Source organism: Mustela erminea, chromosome 14 (assembly GCF_009829155.1).
Source record: "Mustela erminea isolate mMusErm1 chromosome 14, mMusErm1.Pri, whole genome shotgun sequence".
In the NCBI taxonomy this organism is placed as follows: Eukaryota; Metazoa; Chordata; class Mammalia; order Carnivora; family Mustelidae; genus Mustela; species Mustela erminea.
Genome location: NC_045627.1, coordinates 51,891,204 through 51,911,779, shown reverse-complemented (window position 1 = coordinate 51,911,779; position 20,576 = coordinate 51,891,204). Strand labels below are relative to the sequence as shown.

General features: G+C 48.6%; 1 protein-coding gene across 3 annotated transcripts in view; it reads right to left on the bottom strand.

Annotated features, from left to right (window-relative positions):
• The window catches only part of WDFY4 (WDFY family member 4), a 266,523-nt gene that overhangs the window by 20,912 nt on the left and 225,035 nt on the right, over positions 1 to 20,576 (bottom strand). For all 3 annotated transcript variants that reach the window (XM_032313624.1, XM_032313626.1, XM_032313625.1), the window contains exons 48-53: positions 18,783 to 18,825; positions 17,527 to 17,646; positions 15,518 to 15,635; positions 13,743 to 13,852; positions 4,828 to 4,981; positions 2,798 to 2,889 (exon numbers count right to left, since the gene is read on the bottom strand). In XM_032313624.1, the coding sequence (XP_032169515.1) occupies positions 2,798 to 2,889; positions 4,828 to 4,981; positions 13,743 to 13,852; positions 15,518 to 15,635; positions 17,527 to 17,646; positions 18,783 to 18,825 (637 nt within the window). The remainder of the gene's footprint in view (positions 1 to 2,797; positions 2,890 to 4,827; positions 4,982 to 13,742; positions 13,853 to 15,517; positions 15,636 to 17,526; positions 17,647 to 18,782; positions 18,826 to 20,576) is intronic.

Below are 20,576 nucleotides of genomic sequence, written 5' to 3'. Positions count from 1 at the left end.
TCCAGGGTTTGTTGTTGCTTTACTGTTTGTTATTGTTGTTTGCTGGCTGGTTTATTTAAGACTTTTCTGAACTAGTTCTATAAGGTCTTTATTTTTGTTGTTGTTGTATGTGGCCACTAAAATTTCTGCTCTGTTAGCTTAATGATCATCTTATGATTGGATGAAGATTTCTTTAAATGCCTACAACCAATTAGCATTCCAGTCTTTCCCCAGGGAGGGGCTTTGTGTGCGTGTTAGCACAAAGCTTCAGTGTTCGGCTAGGCAGCAACCACCTGATAAAAACTCTGCCTTTACTTCATATCTTGCTTGCACAGAGCCTCAATGTCAGCCTGAAGTGAAGCTTAGGACCTTAGGAGCATGAACACAGCCTTGCGAATGAAAGTATCCCTACAGTTGTGTGTGTCCTTCTAGATTCCAGAGATATTTTGAAGTTTTTTTCAAGGCCTCCTAATAAATATCTCATTCTCTAATTTTTCTATTTAAGCTTTTTGGTTAGTCTGTTGTTTGCCCAATTATATCCACTGCCTCTGGCAGCCACAGTGTCAAACAATTGTCTCTGGTTTATTTTTTCACAAATGTCACTGAAGAAAAGCCTTGTTGGTGGGGACATTCAGGGAAACATTAACAGGTCAACTAATGACAGTTCTCTGGGTATGGGGCTTTGAAGGAGCTCCAAACCCATTCTTCACCCTCCAGTGACTGTTAGGCTCTTGGTTTTGACTGTTATTGTGGGCTGTTGGTTTTCAAAGCTACTACAGAGATGAGGAGAAATGAGAAGAGTGTAAATTAAAACAACACAAAGCTTGCTGTTCTTATAAAGATTCAGTCATTTTTCCTTTGAGAAAGGAATTTTGATTTTTTATTTTCCCTGATTTTTCTAAGCCTCTGGTTAATTTCCAGAGTTCTAGAAAGTTTTTTTTTTTTTAATGATAATCTTTGCCATTATTATTATTGCTTTTATGGAGTAGAGGATTTTCAGAGATTCCTACTCTGATATTTTCACTGATGTTGATCATTAACACCTTAATCCACTCCAACCTAATCTTTACTCTACCAGAAGATGTCTCCCCGCTGTTGTCATCACCCAGGTCCCATGGGTCTCACCTCTAACCTATATCTGATGGCATTGAATTTCTCTCCTTTGTAGCACTTTGTGCAGTTATAATTTTTCTGTTATTTGTGTGGTTATATAATCAAGCTGCCTCCCCACTAGACCATCGGCATCTGCAGTCAGTCCTGTAGAGTGAATCTGCTCACTCAGCCCAGGTCAACAACTTTTTCTGAGAACAGCCTGGCAGAGGGCTGCTGTCACCTGAAGGTTAAGTTCACCTCTGGTCCAGCTATTCAAGACCAGTGGGTTGTGGAAGAGATGCCTACCATTACTACACTTCCAGAGGCAAGGATAAACCAGGGAAGACTTTTCTCCTTGGCAAGGGAGAAGGACAGAGGAAAGAGTCCAACTTTGCTTTTACTAGCCAGGCCCACCCCAGATTTTTTTTTTCTTTTCATATATAATTTACACATAATAAAATTCACTCTTTTAAAATATACAGTTCAATGTGTTCTGACAAAGGAATGTAGTCATGTAACCACCACCACAACCGAGACATAGGCCATTTAAATCAACTTAAAATATTCTCTTGTACTCCTTTTCCATCATTCCCTACTCCAGACCTTAGTAACTACTGATCGACTATCTGTCCCCATAATTTTACCTTTTCCAGAATGTCATATAAATAGAATCCTCTAGTACGTAGCTTTGAGTTTTGGCTTCTTTTGCTTAGGATGATCCTTTTTCATTAATTCATGTTGTTCCATGTATCAGTAATCTCTTTCTTAGCATTTATCAGTAATCTCTTTTTTAGTAATACTTTTCCATAGTATTCCATTGCGTGAATGAATCATTTGTTTATCCATTACCAATTGCTGGACATTTGGGTTGTTTTCAGTTTTTGATTGGTCTGAATAAAACCGGTGCATATTTTTGTGCATGCTTTTCCATGGACAAACCTTTATTTCTCTTCAGTCAATATATGCAAGGGGGATTGCTGGGTGATAAGGTAAATTTTTCAACTTTGTAAGAAACTACTAAGTATTTTCCTAAGTGACTTTTCCATTTTATTTTCTTACCAACAATGTGTAATGAACTCTGATTGCTCTGTATTCTTGCTTACTCTTGGTTTTGTCATATTTAAAATTTTAGCCACTCTTGTGAGTATGTAATGTCATCTCCCGTGATTTTATGTTTCCCTGATGACTAATGATATTATCACATATTTTTGTGGTTTATGCTAATGCATGTATTTGATCCAGGATATGTGTCCCAAAATGGTTTCTACCACATCAACCTCTCTGGCTGAGAAGCCAAGTATTCCCCAGTCCTGGCAAATCCTTTGGCTAAAAGGAGCCCCTCAGGGTCTACAGCCTTTCTATGAGCTATATAGAGCAGTATGGCCCCATCATGGCCCTGACTATAGGGCCAGCTAAAGACACTGACTTGACCCAGGCGATCCAAAAAGAAACTGAATTAATTTCTCCCAGTGATTCTCACAACAAACTGGCAGAAGGACAGAATCTAATGGAACTCTTGGAAGAGCCCACAACATAAACATTTTCCTGTTAACCTGGAGAATGGAGCCCAGTACCTTTTCTGGGCTCTGTGGACATAAGAGCCTCAGAAACATTTATCACTAGCCCTGTGCTCACACAGGCTCACACAAAGCCTCCACGGAGAGTGAAGATACTGCAGTCTTCATTCAGGATGCCAGGGCCTCTGGTGTGACCCTGCTCAACTCACCTGTCTGTGCAGGCTGATGAATTTCCGAGGGTCCCCATCAGCCCAGGGAGGGAGCTGCACGTCTCCCAGTGCTGTCCCGTCCTGCATGCAGCCTGAGTGGGAGAAACAGCAGGGCTTTGCGTGAATGGGAGCCCAAACTGTGCTAGGAACCAGGGGGGATACACACTGTCCTGTCTAGGACTTCTGATTCCAGGCAGATCAGGCTAAGAGCTGTGTCCTGCACAGGCCTCACTACTTGCTGCTGCTTCTGTCTGGTGCATCCCCCACTCATCTGCCTGGAATATTCTTACTTGGTCTCTAAGCCTTCCACCCTCCACAAGGCCCTCCTTGCTTCCCAGGCAGGTTTGTGTTTGATTCACAAACTGCCTATAAAATGGCAGTGGTGTGGTCATTGTTTGTCTTCCTCCCTACCTTCTGTGCCTTTTTATCCGGGTGCTTTCTATTCGGGGCTAGAGCAATAAGGAGATAATCACAGTAACAGTAAAAGCTATTGTATTTTGAGCACCTAACTATGCCAGGGCTCTATGCTAGGTGCTTGGCACACAACATCTTATTGAATCTTCATTTAACTCTATAATTTATGTATTTTCTCTCCATTTTTAAAGTGAGGACAGCAAGGTTTTTAGAGGCAGCTTCCCCAGACAATAGAACGAGTCTGGATCCAAGCCCAAGTCTCTCTCCTACCCATTAGCCGCACAACCTTGGGCATATTGCTTAATCTCTTTGGGACTCACTTTTCCTACCTGTTAGCCACCCCCCGGGGGAGGGGGCTGGTAGAAGGATGAAAAGAAAAATACGCACAATGTGCTTAGAAAAACTCCAGGCATATGATGGTTGCCCGATAAACACTGGTCGTGGTCTTGCTTAAACCCTCCAGAGCCTTCAAGGTGCAACTAAATAAAACCTTCCCCGCTTCTCTCTGGCCCACAGGTTTGTGCCTCATGTGGCTCCTTTACCAGCCAGCCTCAGCTCCCCTGTCACCACCTCAGGCAATGCCTCCTGGAGTTCAGACTAACACAGTGCCCTCTGAATCACTCTTGAACCATTTTCCTACCTTCTGTCCTCATAACAATTCTCAGCATCAGATAGAATTTCACTTATATAAATATGTTTATATGTTCTCTCCCCTTCCTCCATGCCTGTACAGAATGTAAACACCTTCAGGACAGTCGATTCCAGGAGCCCCTACTAAATCCCCAATGCCAAAAAAGGTGGCCCTGTGGGCTGTTTGGAGGAAGGAGGGTCCCGAGGAAGGGGAGCTCTGGGGTGCAGGTGTATGCTAGTTACAGTTCACGAGTGCCCCCCATCAGGTGAGGGATCCCATCTCTCTTCCTCTGGGGGTGCAGTGGCCCACACCCTGCCTCAGGCTCTGACCACACGGCCCCTTCCACAAGTCACCCTGACATTTACAGCGGAGGCTACCAAGGTACACACACAGCCACCGGGGGACCTGCTCACAGGGGTGTCCTGAAATTGTTGTTCCTCCTCTAAACCGGGGAGATGGCCTAGTTCCTCCTGGGGTGGAGCCGGAAGCACAGGAAAGAGGAGGAGCCGCCAGCGTCCCCATACCACCCCCCTTAGACCCTATCCGGTAAGCAATCTCTCCCGGGAGACCCAGCTTCTCTGGGTCCAACTCAGAGCCCAGCTTAACCTGTTTGTGGGCCACAGAGGAAAACGAGGCCACAGAGGGGCGGGGGTTTGCCCAGGTCATGCAGCGGGCCAGCGTAGACCTGGTTGTACGCAGGGCTTCTCACGGCAGACTGAGGCCTGGGGACCCTCACAGGATGGGTGAGACCGTGCCTCAGAGACATCCTGGCAGCTGGGGCCTTCAAGTCCTTCCTTGGCTTCTACCTCACCACTGAAGGCCACCATCGAGGGGAGACCTCACAACGACCACACTGGTTTGGTGAAGGGTCTCTTCATTTAGGTGACCAGCAAAGTTAGTGATGAAGTTGGTCACTGCGTGAGCTTTGGGGGAGCAATCCCTCCCCTGCCCAGCCCACCCCGGCCGCACCACAGCCTCCACGCACCAAACTCCACGGCATTGCCGTTGACGAGGAACTCGGGCAGGTAGAAGAACTCCGGGGTCAGCTCCCTGACGTCACTCATGTTCTCCCTAGAGGCCGACTCCCACGCGTTCTTCACACTGTGGAACATTCTGTCTGCCACATCGAAGCTTCCACCCTGTGAGGAAAGGGAGCCCATGTGATCACCTGTAGTGAGAAAGACACGCAGGCACCGCCCGGGTGGGCCTCTCCTCGCCCACGGCCACTGAGGCACGACTTCCACCGTCAGAGCTTTCTTTCCATTCACTCCCACACACGTTCGTTCACCGCTCCACGTGTGCGTGCTATGGTTTTCTCGTGGCTCCGCTCACTCGACCGTTCTCTGGACCCTTTCCCCGAGGCTTCCTCAAAGGACACGTGATGCACTGTTCATTCTCCATTTCAGAAATCCGGGCTCAGATCAGAGACAGGAAAAGAAGAGTCATTCATCTGTCCATTCCCCACATGTGCTAAGGGCCCACTCTGAATCATGCACAGACAGGACACAAAGGACCCACTAGAAGACAGAGAGCGGGTCAGCCATGTCATGTGGGATCACGGCAAGTTTTCTAGACAAGTGGACCCCTGGTGAGTTTGCAAGCCTGGTGACATAGAAGAAGGCAGAGTGTTCTGAGCAGAAGCAAGGCCAAGGCCAAGAACAGAAGCAGAAGGAAGCAGGCTAGGTCAGGGCCCTGCTGACACCTAACAGAGCAGCCTTACAAGAGAGAACAGGTCTGAGGATGAAGATCTGGAGGGATACCAGCCTCCCGGAGACAGGAAGCTGGTCCATGAAGATATGATGTCTACACACTCTCCAAGGACTGTCCCAGTTCCAACTCCCATTTCCACAGGTGGCCTGATGCATCCCAAGCCTGGCAGCTAGGATTGCACCAGGTAAGGCTTAAATTCTTTCTTTGAGTGCTCTGATCCTCTCATCTGAGTCATCAAATCTCTAGTTGATGCTACCCTTATTTATAAGGTGGCCTTGAGGGCTGGGCAGAGGAAAAAAGGTCTGGTTGGAGGAATGACGATGCTGGGGGCAGATGGACTTCCAGAAAGAGGTTCTGAAGTGGGGCTCTGGGTTTACTTAAGTTTGGGGACATCCCCAAAACACCTGCCCGGGATTGGATACTTCTCTTGTCCCCATTAAGGCTGGGCCTTCGTTCAATCAGAACTTGTCCTCCTTCTGCCAACTTGTACAGGGTTCTTGTGGCCTGAGAACAAATGTGTAGAGCTCTCCTCTGTACCCGCCAGCTCCCTTCACTTCTCGGGGACTGAGGTCTCGTCAGCATTTACCTAAGGAAGCTTTGGGGCAGCTGCAGGAGTAGATGATGGGTAAAGAAGGGCCACCGCCACCCCTTGGCAAGTCTGTTAGGCACTTTACACAGAGATGTTGGCTCCTGATCCTCACAGCAGGGGTGTCAGGAAGGAAGTCCACTTCCATTCTGCAGACCAGAAAACTGAAGGTCCTCAACGTGTCCTGGATTTCCCAAGGCTATCAAAGCAACCAGTGGCAGAACTAGGTCAATCCCATGGATGCCGCTCCAATGGACATGCCTTCCTTTGCCCTTGTGCCAGCTTACTGGGGGGAGTCCCGGGGCCTGGGGCAAATGTGATCTCCTAACCTGTGGGGCGAGGAGTCTCAGCTCTTTCTGCAAAGGCAGCATCTGCCACTCGCCTGAGGCGGACCCCATCTGGACATCTTGGTGGGCTGGTCGGTTTTCCGAGTCAGACCTAAGGATTCAGGGAGGCCCATGGGTCGTTCTCTGCACACAGACATGGACAGGGACACTGAGAAAGCCAGTTGCAGCAGAGTTACAACAGAACACACTACCTGGGCAGCTTAAGAATGTGGCTTTTCTCCAAGGTCACTTTGCTCTTGTGTTGAAATTAGGGGATGCTGCCCACCATCAGATTCAAATGGAAATGGAAACAAAATAGGGGGAGAATGTTTTTAAATAAATATGCACCTAACAAGTGGCTCATTGAAACATATTAAGAGCTTTGCATATTTAATCTGCAGCCCGAGCCTTACATCTGCAGGAGATTGATGCCTTCTCGTCCTCCTGGATTCCTTTTGCAGCTTTTATGAGTACTGATGGTAATCTCCTGAGAAACAATATGATTTGGTAATAAAAAGATTACCTGTATTAAATAAAAATAATATATACATAGGAAATATTGTTAGTGCTACAAATCTGGTTAAAGATATTACCACAAAGAAAAATGTTATTTTTTTCACAGCTGTCTAATGCATTTTAGCAAAAGTAATATCTTTAAAACTTAAGCCTGTATTATTTATAAAGGAAGCAATAACTGATTTTCCTATTTCCTATATTAATAAATGTATTTGCATACATTTGTTTCAAAATTAATGGGTTTTCTCACCTCCGCAATACAAAAGAAAAGCCAAATTCCCTAGAAGAAAAAGTGGAGCTGTTCTATTGCTTGTACTGTAAGTCTGTGCATGGACATGGAATCCAGGGGCCGCCAGCAGGGAGTCTCAGCCATGACTTGATTCTCAGGAAAGGAAGGAAGGAGAAAAGGAAGAGAAGACAGAGAAAAGGAAGGGAGAGAAGGAGCGAGGCAGGGAGGCACAATGAAGGTCTGCAGAGCCCTGCCATGAGGAAAGTCCAAAACAAAATAAAATAAAACAACAAAAAAATTAAGTATACAGACTGAGTGGAAACCAAATGATCGGAGAGAATTACGGAGCCAAGATTTTGCTCCTAAATCTATTCTGCATATTGGCGCATCCTTGAGTACCAAGAGCAATGAATCCTATGTGTACCGACATGCTAATAAAAACAATAGTAAGATGATGATGATTATTATTATTATTATCAACAAAGGAACAACCTCTCATTGGCAGAAACCTTTTTCCATGTGACGCTAAAGAGCTAGAAGACAAGGCAGCCAAGGCTGGAGGTTTCGAAGGCAAAAGGTAGAGGAGCTGGATTTTACTTCTAAATGATATCACTCCTTCATGAAGAAGCCAGAAAGATATTCTGAATATTTAAGGGCTCACAAACAATATAACCCTAGGTATCCTTCCTCAATTAAAATACTTCCAAAATTTTGCAAAGAGATGAATCAAAATTAAAATCAAAATAATGGGGAGAGAAATGGCCAATTAGGACTTCTGCCAGACATGACAGGAGTTCAGATTAGAAAAAAGTTTGTGATTGTGATACGTCTATTAAAACTGGAAATGGGGGATGCCTGGGTGGCTCAGTTGGTTAAGCCACTGCCTTCGGCTCAGGTCATGATCCCAGCGTCCTGGGATCGAGTCCCACATTGGGCTCCTTGCTCCGCAGGGAGCCTGCTTCTCCCTTTGACTCTGCCTGCCACTCCGCCTGCCGTGCTCGCTCTCGCTCGCTCTCTCTCTGACAAACAAAAAACAAAAAACAAACAAACAAAAACAACTATAAGTCTTAAAAAACAAAACAAAACTGGAAATGGTCTTGAAAGGGGTGTTCTGTAGTAAAGGCACAGCTCTTGTGTGCCCCTGTGTCCCTGGTTAAGCATTTCAAGAGGGACAGACATTCTTAAACTCCTCTCCAGTGTGGGCAGGGAAACTATGCTGAAAAAAACCCATTCAATTCTTGACCAAGACCCGCAAGGAGTACAGCAACTACATGTGCTCAAGGACCTTTAAACACAGAGATTTGCACACTACGTCCTAGAAAGTCTAGTCTTCCTTTCCGGTGGGACTGACCTGAGTCAACCCACCACTACATTCAAGTATGGGATTGGTTTTATGAGCAGGCTGACAACTCATTCTCCTGGAAATGGTTTTTCCGGTAATTTACAAGTATCCCATGTAACCAATCCACTCCCAGGACCCTGTGTGTGTGGGTCCTCTAAGCTGCTGTCCTCTGTCCGTGAAAGAGGGTGTGTCAGTGAGAGGAGAGGGCGCCCTAGCTGGGCAACTGGGTGGACCAGCACGGGGGTTTCTGCCCTCCTGCAGTGTGAACACCAGGGAGTTTCTTAAAGTCTTAATGTTTCCCACCAGGGAGTTTCTTTAAGTCTTAATGTTTCCCACACTCTACTCTGGGGTGACCGTCGTGGGTGTACAAACATGGGTTAGCATGTGAGTGTGAGTGTGCATGTGTGCACACATGTGTGAGGCACCTCCTGCAGTGCCAGGCGGACAGAAAGAGATGCCCCGAGGACTCTGTCCCGACGCCCTGTCCCTCTTTGCAGTGTGGGAATGGAGAAGCGATCCTGGGCTGGGGCCCCGACCTCAGATACATGGGGGAAGGTAACCAGGGGCTCTGAAGAAGAAAAAGAAAAAGAATCTAAAAGTTCCTGGAAGCACTGGAAGACAGTGGGTGTGGTGCATAAACAATGAATCTTGGAACACTAAAAAAAAATAAAATTAAATTTTAAAAAATACATACATACCTAAGAAAATAAATGAATAAAAGTTCCTGGAAGCAGAAGGTGGGATCTGGGGGGAAGTGAGCAGGGGCGGGGTCTGGGACAGGGAACAAAAGAGCAAGCGCATCAGCTGGTCAATTTTGAGACCCCATCACCACCCAAGAAATGGCAGGGCCAATGTGTGCAGCTGAGGAAAGAGCCGGGCTCGCCTTCTGCGGGCTTCTTCAGAAACATGCCAGGCTCTGACATCCCACTCAGCCAGCTGGGCTGTCGGCCCGATGAGAATTTGGGAAGCCCGTGTACCAGCTGGGCTGCCTCGTCAGTCTTGCTCTCGATGCCGGGTGGGCCTCCCCCAGGAAAGCCATTAGCTTTCCTTCCTGGAGGATGTGGCCCTTTACTCAACAGACGCCTGCTGTCCACTCTTACAGGGAGGACAGTGGACAAATATGGAGCATGTAGAAACCAGCCAAAGGGCTCCCCTGCTGTAACTCACCCCATCTTTACCACCTACCGAGGCAGGGGGTATTTTAAAGGAGGAATGGAAAAAAAAAAAAAAAAGGAGGAATGGAAGCTCAGTGATTCAATACTACTCATGAGAAAGTTCTAGAGCCAGGACTTTGACTCAGGTCCGCCTGTCTCTATTACATGAGCCTTTCCGAATGCTCCTCGTTGAGTCAGCATAATGATAACTGTGCCTTTGTTTTGGACACAGCTCCCCCCCGGACCCGTGGCCTGTCATCCACGGAGCCTCCACGTGGACTGCCTGGGCGGCTCTCTGTTCTCTCTGCAGTGAGCATCTGTCTTACGCGAAAACCAGGCATCGCGCCTCAGGTGGTTCGGAAAACCCTTCCCTACTGCTGGTAACAGCTGCCGTCACACGGGTTGCGACTTAATTAACACAGCACTTTATTTCAGCTTCTGATTAAATGTAACAGCAGCTGCAGCAGCACGGCCACTGTGCCCTCGCTGGGGCGCTGCTGCCTCGCTCTGCCCTGCCCAGGCCAGTCTCCTTGTGGGCCTCATGGCCACTGGTGCTCCCGCTGGGGCGGTAATGGGGCAGGGGGGCGGGCTGTGGCCCCGGCAGTGGTGCAGCCTCCTGGCTGCTCTCAGGCACCAGCTCCAGGCCGGACAGACGCCAGAGAGGGACCGCGTCCTAGGAGCTGAGCCCCCGGCTCTGGAAGACAGTGGTCTCACGTCTCCACAGAGTGGGGTCACAGCGTATGACCAGCTCCCATCTCATCCCCCGCGACTTGTGGTGTCACCTGCTTGGCTCGCACTGCCTCTCTGCAGTACCTCTGCCTCTCTGCCATACCTTCTGGACTGTGAGAGTCTATCGCTATAATACCCGGTTCGAGGCAGAAGATCAAACACAGCAACCACAGAGGAACACAGTCATTCCGAGAGCAGCCCAAAGTGGGCAAGATGCAAAAGTGAAGGCAACATAGCACACTTTCCACCCAGGGATCAGAATGTGCTGCATGGCAATTCTAGGATGCGGGGCAGAGCCCCCCCTTCTGTCTTCATCCAGTTCAGGGGTGGCTGGGCAAGCCACTGTACCCAAGGCACCATGTCTGCCTCTTGACAGTTTGCAGGGTCACACGGGGTGCAGGGCTTAGACACATGGCTTTGCACTCCAAAGATGCATCCTCCCTGCCGAGCCATGAAACAAGCAACTGGCAAGTCTGGCTCCTTCACACTAATAGGCAAGAGGCAGAGCTTACTTCATACGCAATGGAGAAGCACGCCTTTTGTCAGGCTGACTCTTGCAAACACACCCAGCTCTGGGTCCATCCAACCCTCTCAGTTCCCTGCTCTCCAGATAAATAAAATAAGAAGGGCTCACTCCTGGATTCTGCATCTTCTCCACATTTCTCACTCTTCGCTACCTCATGGTCCATGCTGGGGAATGGAAGTCTACTATTGAGACTGTAGTGAGGTTCCGTTCCTCGTTACCAGACAGGAGTGAAGCAAAGGTCCCTTAAGAAGAAATGGACCTGTCCCCTAGGAGGCACGGTGGGGGCAAGAGAAAGAGCCTGACTTCAGGAACATTCCTAAGGAGGTCTGGGAAGGTCCCAGGACTCCCAAAGGAGAGCCAGGTGCATTTTCCCCCAGATATAGCCTTTAAGCATTCCCTTGGGAGCTAAAATTCATCTTTTATTCTAAGGAGAAAGCAGAAGACGCTGGATTTTTCTCAGGTTGTGCTAGAAGAGTCAGTAAAAAGTAGCACACATGGAGAACCCAACTTATTTCAGCTCAGATGAGCCAACAGCCACAGAGAGTCAAACCAGGAAAAACTAGGAGTCACATCAGACTTCAGCATGGGAGTTAAAGGGCCGGAGCTAATGTGTGTCACCCCAAAGCAGATAAAATTGGTTCTGACCATCTTACGCTGGTTCAGACCACTTCAAATCAGTTTAGTGTGCTCATCCATGGATCAAACTAGCTAAAAAGAAAGCTCAGACTAGTTGTGACTAACTTCAGGTTGATCTTAACCCAGCATTTTTGTGGGTCTGCAGCACACCTATTTCATATGGCTCGTCTTGTCCTGGAATGCTTCTCCGAAGTCCGGGCTGTCTTGAATTAGCTTAGCCCAGAGCGGACCAGCTTGAACAAGCTCAGGCCTGCTCAGCTTTGATCTGGCTGATTGCAGGGAGAAAGTAAGTGACCAGGATCTATTGCCTACGCAGTGTCAAGCCCTGCGCTAGGGGCTTTACCCACAGTTTCTCGTTTAACCTCAGCAGCTCCGGAAGCTATGCAAAATCAACCCTCATTTCCAGAGGTAAGATCCCTCGCAGAAGATTCCGTATCCGTGAAGTAGCAGATCTGTCGTATAAATCTCATGGCGGATGCCATTTCAAGTTCACTCTGCCTCCTGTCCACGTGAGAGGACCTTTAGTAACACGTAGAGATGGGACTTTACAGAGACTGAAGGGACAAAAGAAAGCTTTTCAAGCATCCAGCGCCGCCTGGAGGGAGTGCTATAACAGAATGCATCGCCATCATCATCAACGCGATCATCACTTCTTGTGGATTAATGAGCAACGTCTGGATGGGATTCCTGGCACGGGCTAGAGCTCCGGGACCGTTTGTTCTCCAAACCAAACTTACTTAAAATGCTTGTTGCCTGAGAAAGGCTCAGGGGAAGCACACTTATTATTTTTGAGTGTATTTCCAGGGAGAGGAGGTTATACAATGTCTAGACAATCCATGCCTTTAAGGAGAGAGAAAACTGTGCCAAGACAGAGAAGACTGGAGGGATTTTGTTCCTAGTTGGAGAAATCACCTTGACCTTGCCTACCCACTCCCATCTAGGGCTCAGGAGTTGGATTTAGTACAGATGTGGCCTTTGGTCTCTCAGGGCCAAGGTCATCTGACCACGAAGAGTGGCCTTTGGGCGAGGTCAGACCAAAACCCCACACTCCTGGAACACTCGTACTTTCTCTTTGTTGGGCTTCGTAACTGGAGCAAGTCTGTGCATATTCGTGGCCTGTTGCCCACCGTGGTTCCTGCCTTCCTCTCCGTAGAACGCTGGGAAGGCCCTGGAGCTGGCCAGGCCCTGCACTTGCACTGTGAGCTGCTTCCCTTTGGAGCTGGCTGGAACTGGGCTACCCAGAGGCTCTCCCCAGTTGACAGCTGCGCCCCTAGGACAACCTGGGAAGCAGGATCCCAGCGATAAGGTCAGAAAGAAAATAAATGTCTTGACTGCCTGCAAAGGACCCTGTCTCACCAACCCCATGTGTCTTGGCCATACCACTCACTCAGAGCAGGGCCTGCTCCCTTCACGCTGCATAGGGCTGAGGAAAGACAGAAGGGGGCCCAGCTTTGAACTTCAGATAAACAACAAATCATTTTTTAGTCTAAAAAATTAACTGTTTACCTGAAATTCAAATGTACCCGGGCATCCTGTGTTTTTATTTGTGAAATCTGGCAACCTTAGGCTGGTATGATGAATGGTCTCTTGGTTCATGGGTGGGTAAGTTGGTCACCTTCTTTCTCTGGTTCAGCTATTCATTATTCAAGTACTTTGTCCTCTTAAGCCTTTCAACTTGCACTTAGCGTGGCTGTCTGCATTCCGAAGTCACAAGTGGTACTCGTTCACTCTTCCTTCTTCTTCTTTTTTTTTTAATGTGATTTTTTTTTCCTTCTTTGTGTTTGTTTTTCTAATTCCCAACCACCCACCTTCAAGGAAGTCTTCAAGCCTTCTGCTTTTCCTTTTTCATGAAAACTGACTTATGTTATGCATGTTTCCCCCTATTACCTCTCATTTCTTGTTTTTGGAGTCTTTCTGCAACACCATTGGGCAGAGGTGCAGGTCACCGCAGATCAGTGAGGATGGGCAGCCAGCCCCAGCTGGAATGCCCAGGATCCCGGAGCCAACATCCGGGAATCACCGGCTGAGACTGGATTTCTAGCAGGGAGACCCCTGCTTCATCCAAGCCCAGCCATTCGTCAGTGAGATAGTGGTGTGTGTGTGTGTGTGTGTGTGTGTGTGTGTGTGTGTGTGTAAGGGAGCTCACCTGTAGAGAACAGAAGGCCTGGGTATAGGGTGGCATCCGGACCAGGTAGGAGGCAACAATGATGGCCGAGGAGTAGTGAGTACAGTAGTGACACTGGACAGTCATATCTCCTGCAATGAAAGGACAAGTCTGGCATGGATGTCCCCCTGTGCTGGGACAGACTGCAGACACACAGACTCTACCAGGCTCAATCATGAGCGGCGGGCACAAGCCCTGCTCAAGATAGCACCTGCAGGCCTAATGAAACCTTGGCTCTGCTCGCAGACGTCATGATTTGGCCAGTAGCCATGGTGATGAGAAGCACATTCAAGACTCTCAGTGGCACCCACGAGTCCCCAGTGGTCTACCCCCGAGAACGTGGGCAGAGTTAGGCTCTGGGAAGGCTGCACTCAGGATTCATGGGAAGACAGTGGCTTTGGCCTTCTGAGTTAAGGGGCACATAGAAAACCCCAGCATGCCTACAATCCCTCCAGCGCAGTCGGCCAAGGCCTGAACCAGCATCCTGTGGTGACTTCTTACCATCTTGCCGCCAGCCCCATGCCCAGCCTGAAGCCCTCCCTGGTGCCATGGAGGAGCTGTCTAAGCCAGTTATTCCGGGGGCTGGTGGAGGAACCTGCACAAGGTCCCAAATCCAACGGGCAGCTCAAATGCACACCCAAGGTGAGATGGGAAAGCACGGTGAGATTCCATGCTCCCCTGGTCTGCCCCTGTGGAAGGGGCCCTGCCACGCCCGGCAGCCAGAGGAACAGCACGCGGGGATGGGGGGTTCCCCGAGAAGGGTCCTAATGATTCAACTTCAGCCTCAGGAGGAAAGGCAGGGCAATGAGGGCCTGCCCAACTGTCTACATACTCCCATCTCCCCTGAGCAAGTCTGAGTGCCAGCCCCATGCAGTGCAGGGCTCCCGGGCAGGCCTCTATGGGACTGTGCAGGATGCAGCAGGACCCTCCCTGTCCTGCTGAGAACCTGCTCGCCAAAAGCAGCGTCTCTGTGCTGTGTAAGCCTTTCCAAAGCACAAGACCTCTGGTTCCCAAGGGAAATTTTCATGGTTCATGGATAGCTGCTCCTTATTTTAAATTATATGTTTATTTCAAAGGATTTGAGAAAACCAATAGAGCTAGCATCAAATGCATGATAGAAAAATTTCTTTTGAAAATCCATTCATCAAAGTTCAGAAGTGAATAGACCTAGAGAAAAAAAATTAAGGCATTAGGAATTCAAGTCGCATGTGAATGTGGCAAAAATTGTAAAGGTGATGTGCTGATGAAGAGACTGGGAGGTAGGTTCTAGAGTCCAGCAAATACAGGCTCCACCATTTAGAAGCTGTGATCTTGAATGCATTGTTTGAACTGTCCGTGTTTAATTCCCTTCTCTTTGGAATAGACCCTTGTATTTATGAATGTAGGCTGGCCTGTGCTGGGAATTCACAAAATGCTGAATGAATGTGCTCTCCGCCTCTGTTAGCCCTAGGTCTGGAGGAAGCAGCTCTTAGCACGGTAGTTCTCAGTACCCCCTGTGCCTCACCACAGCCTTACTTAAATCAGAATCTCTAGGGGTGGGGCTTGGGCATCAGTAGGTGTAAAACCTGCCCAGGGAACTCTTCCCTGCAGTCAAGGTGCAGACCAGAGGATTAGAGCTGTTTCTATCCAAACATAATTGTTTCCATGCTAGGTGAGAGCCCGAATCATTACCAATGACCTTGTCAAGGCACCTGAATGAGCAACACTGCAGGAAAAAAAAAAAAAAAAAAAAAAAAGTCAAGCTGGGATCTACCCACCTTCAGTCTTCTCAACCTCTTTAAATCTCTGGATGAATTTCAGCTTCCTTTCCTTGGTCTGAGCCCCCATAGGCTTTGAGAGATCGCGGAAAGTCTTGGGATTCGTCAAGTTCAATGTCTAGAAGGCAGATGTGTGGTTGGAGTTAACTCCCCTCAGACCCTCTTGTGCCCCAGTGAGACTTCAGGAGCCACGCTCTTTAGTTTTATGGTTCTCTTTATTGGTTTATTGTCATTTGGTCTGACCCCCTCTGGTGATTAGCAGGCGTGCTGGGGTTTTATGGCCCCAGAGTCAGTGATCCACAAAGACTTAATAAGGGAGAGAAGGAAACTAAGAGGAGGGGAAGATTGAGTTCACACTGAACCTGTTCCAAGTTGACCCAAATCAGAACATTGCCACCAGTTACTAAAAAGAGACTTTGAAAAGAATCCCTGTTGTCAATGAGGTGCTTGGCTCCAGCCCCCATGGAGAGAGATGTATGCTCCAGTAGTTCACAGTCCTTACTGGGAATCAAATGGACTCTCTAGAAGGTTCTGATTGGGAAGGAAATGTGAGGAGCATCCTCTTTTGTCTGGAGCCCCTCCCTTCTGTGCAATGACAGCATGCAAGTTTACCCCTTCCTCTGCCCTGGGGAACACAACATAAGGCAGTGGAGACCTGAGGTTTTTAGGGCCAGGTGTCCTCAGAGACGTTTGCTTTGAGCAGAGATGCTCTACATGTTAGCAGAGGAGTCAAATATCCTCTAGGATTTTCATGTCCCATAGAAAGTGTTTTTTAATGCTTCTTTTCCTTTTCACTAGCCATGAACCACTGCAGTCCCCCTGGGGAGGCAGGGCCCGTCCCCATCTCCACACCTGCAGAACCAGGGGTGGGAGCAGAGTGAGGCAGACCCTTCTCAGGCCCCTGTGATTTTGCCAGGACAGAATGGGGCTTCCAGGCTGCTACATCTCCTGATTCTCCAAAAGTATTGGAAATCCACATTTCTAGGAGAAATTGCCTGATTTCTAAACACGGGTAAGTAATCACAATTTTGGACTAAACAAAGGGGGCTGGTAAACCACCCCTTTGCAACATGTGAGTTAAAGCTGGGATTTGCACGTTTCATTCTTGAAATAGCTCAGCCTCAGATGGATCATTAGGGAAATAAAAGGCAATGTGCAGCTGGAGAGAAGAGTTTTGTGTTAAATGTCTTAACTGGGGATAGGAGGTCACAAAGGCTTGAGGCTCCTTCTCCCAAATCCTGGGTGTCAGTCTCCCAAGCTGTCCCAGGCAGGATTGGCAAGGGCTAGTCTGAAGCAGGACTTAGCCACCTTCTCTCCTTTACACAAACAGCCCAACATCCCACTTGATGGCCAGAGCCCAGGTGGCTGGGACAGTGCTTCGTGGCCAGATCATTCCCAGCAATGTCATCTCGGCCCGGCTGTGTCAGGTTTCCTCCTCCTTCCCCTGCCTGCTGAGGCCCAAGGGCACACGCTGAAAGAGGGAATGATCTGGCCTCGCCATCAGCACCCCGTCCCAACATGTCTCAGTCCAGATCCTGAGTGAAGTCCACATACCAACATCTGGATGGCTGAAGTCAAGATACAGAGGAGTAGTTTGTTCTCTCTAGGTCTCTGGGTCTCTCCCCTTTACTCTACCCCTCACCCACACATGTTGATTCGGGAATAAATTCCATGGTCTCCTTCACTTGCAGGACTGGGCAGTGTCTCAGCAGATGGCTATCGGTTGCCTTCAGAGTACTGAGTAAGCCAGGAGGCCCTCCAGGGCTCATGTTAGCAACTGTCCTCGTCATATTGATCATCCCACAGGTAGGGTCACCTTCCCACAGGTAGATCTGGAGAGGAGCCTGAGCTCCCAAACTCCAAAGGCCTCCTTTGGAACACAGAGCAGCCCTCAGGCCCAGGTGGACTGAATCTCATAGCAGAGGCTCTGTGTGCTGACTTAGTACACTCTGATCTTCAGGGTCAGAAAGCCTCAGAACATCTGAACAGCAGCCACGTGACTACCATACCTGTGAGGTGTAGTCAGCCAGGACCCAGGGAAACACTGGATACTGCATGTAATCATTGTAGGTCCTCCCGGCCGCGGTGTTGAGGTGCATGAGATACTCAAAATTGCTGATGTCCCTTTTCTGCCGGAAGAGACAGAGAGGAGATAAACCAAACATGACTGGCATCTTCCTAAGGGCCATGGGGGTCTATCTCTCAACCCTCTGCAGCCCTCACTGTGTGGGTGAGAGCAGGCCCCACACGCCTCCAGGGTTCCCCGTGCACCTGGCACCCAAGCCAGGCCAGAGCAGGGAGGCCCCACTAATTTCAACATGAACTGAAGCAAATATATTCAGGAAGCAAAGTCAGCCAGTAAAAAAGAGAAAATACAGCACAGCCATCCAAGGCCAAGGATAAAGGCTTCTTTTGTTCAGCTGCTGGGTGTGATACTCAAAAGTTGATTAAAGGAAGAGCACAAATGCTATGGATGAACTTACTGCTGACCTTCTTATGATTAAAAAAAAATTAGTCAAGGGGGCCTTGCAGTCACAGAGAAAGGAGCCCTCACCAACAGGTTGAATAAGCTGTCTCCCTCTGGTAATTTAGGGACTTTCTTTTCTGCCCTTCTCTGTTGGGATAAAATTCGTTTTTAGGGTCTTAGAATGTACAGTCAAGGTGGAGTCAGGGCCTATATTTGGGAAAATTGGCCAAGGGAAGAAAGGACACTGAGTCCAGCACAGCTGTCACCTCTCATAGGGTACCCGCATGCTAGGTCTCGCTTGGCCCTCTTGCTGGGAAAAGATTTGGGACAAGTGTGACCAGGACTTCATTTCTTGTTGCCATGTGATCTCTAGGACTGGCCTTCTTGGGGTCCTAGCCTTTCACTGAGGATCAGAGGCTAAATGCCCATTCATTCAAACTGAGAATCATGCATGTCCTCTCAGAACAAGAGAACCCTGGAGCCCCTCTATACTGTGTCCACTTACACATGTCTGTGGATGGAGCAGGTGCATATGCATGTGTACAAGCACACACACACACACACACACACACACACACACACACATCACCCACCTAGGACTCCAAGCCTCAAGGACCACTTTTGATCACTGAGATCTTTGTAGAGAAATATTCAGGACATTTTGGTAAGTTAAAAAATAAGATCCTTCCCGAGTCCCCCATGCGCTTTGTCTCTCCATCACTGGGGCCAGAGCTGTTTTGTGATTTGCCTTCCCACAGGGTTTCCTCAGACCTAGAGTCCTCTACGGGGTCACCCTACCTGCCACCTCTGCAGCATGGTCCGGTCAGAGCCTGGGTATCTCCTGTGGGACAGAAAACAATGACGGTGACCAAATGTCTCAAGGCACAAATGAGGGGAGAAGTGGGAATTTCTGGAGCTCTGTGGGATTGGTGCATCCAGAAAAGCCACAGCCTTCCCAGGGCATACAGGCCCTCTCCAGGCAGGGTAGTAAGGCTATTATCCAAGCTCTACTTGCCCTCACACTACCCCACTGAAGGTTAGGCTTTTATGGTTACTTTTGCTCTGCTGGGATGCTGCGATATTCTACTGCTGTCTTAGGTGTGGCCAGTGGGGGAAGCCCTGGGGCCACGCAAAAGCAGGCTGACCTCTCACAACCCCACACTGGGTTTCCCGCAGCCACGTGTCAGCCTGCTTTCCCCATGTACATGTAACATACGTGATTATAACATACTGGAATGGGATGATAACATAGGCGCATAGTTTAACAAATGTGGAAGATTGTAAAATCAGAGTCTCTGAACTACCACTCCTACTCAAGAAGCCCCAGTTAACGGTTTCCAGAATAGTTTTACCCCTAGGCCTGTCTATGCGCTTGGATCGTTGTTGTTTTTATGACAATATGGGGGGATAATTTCATCTGTGTTTTGTCACAGACTTCACAGCAGGGTGGAGTCAGCTCTCATCGCTCTATGGGATTCGTTTCTACAGCAGCAGGACCCTATTGTACAGATGGATTGGGACTGGCTGAGCCTGCCCCTGGGGCGGGGTGGGGGGGTTGGTCCTCACAAATGACCTTTCCGTGACCAGCTTCAGACATAAATCTCTGGGTACTTGGTGAGCGTATCCACGAGAGAAATCTCTGGCAGCGGTTCTACTGGGATGAAAAGTATGAACATTTTTCAGTTTGCTACATATTGCCAACCTGTCCTCTTAAAAGACTGTACTGATTTATGTTTCTACACGTAGAATTGAGAAATACAAACTGAACCAAAGAAATACCGTTTTTGACCAACGTGGTGGGAAAGAGTTTAGAAGGGCAACAAGGTGTGCTGGGAAGGGGACGGGAAGGGGTTTTCTCCACATGCAATGCCCCTTCTGCTCAGCATGGATTTGTGGAAGCCAGTTCCTTGACCTCTGTGGTATCCTTTGGTTCCTTTTCCAGCTCTCTTTTCTTCCCCTCTCTGACTCTCCTTCCGCTCTCACGACCTTTGTTCAAGATGTTTTGCCAAACCCAACCACATCATGTTTCCTCTTTTCAGCCATTCACTCTTCCTCGGTCCCACTCAAGTGCCCACAGATGTCACCCCAACATGCGTTTTATGTTCCACTCACATGCACTGCACCAGGATCCCTCCAGCCTCTGTCTGTCTGGACAAGGCCTGGCTGCCCAAGTGCCCAAGCAGGGGCAGTTCCCTTACCTTCTCACCCCAGCAATGCCGGCCTATACTCTGCCTTAGGCTTCCCATCGCTTTTCACTCAATTCTTTCCTTGGTAGGTTTTTTATAAATAGAATGCAGCGCCCAGGCTGGGTTTTACCTCTCCCCACACCATCACCCCCAATAGAAAAATCATCTGTTATGTCCATTTTATCTAGGCAAATGACAGTAACAAGAACAGAAGCAAAAGATAGTCAAGTTTATTGCTTTAGGTTGCAAAGGCTCCAGCGAAGGTTTGGTTCACTTGCTCAGTCTGGCGCTGGCCACCTATCCCAGTTCTGGAATGTAGGCTGCTTCAAAGGCTATAAACATGGGCAGAGCCCAGGTTGGAGACAGTGGGGGTCACCACCTTGGAAAGGACATGTGCTGAGCATTC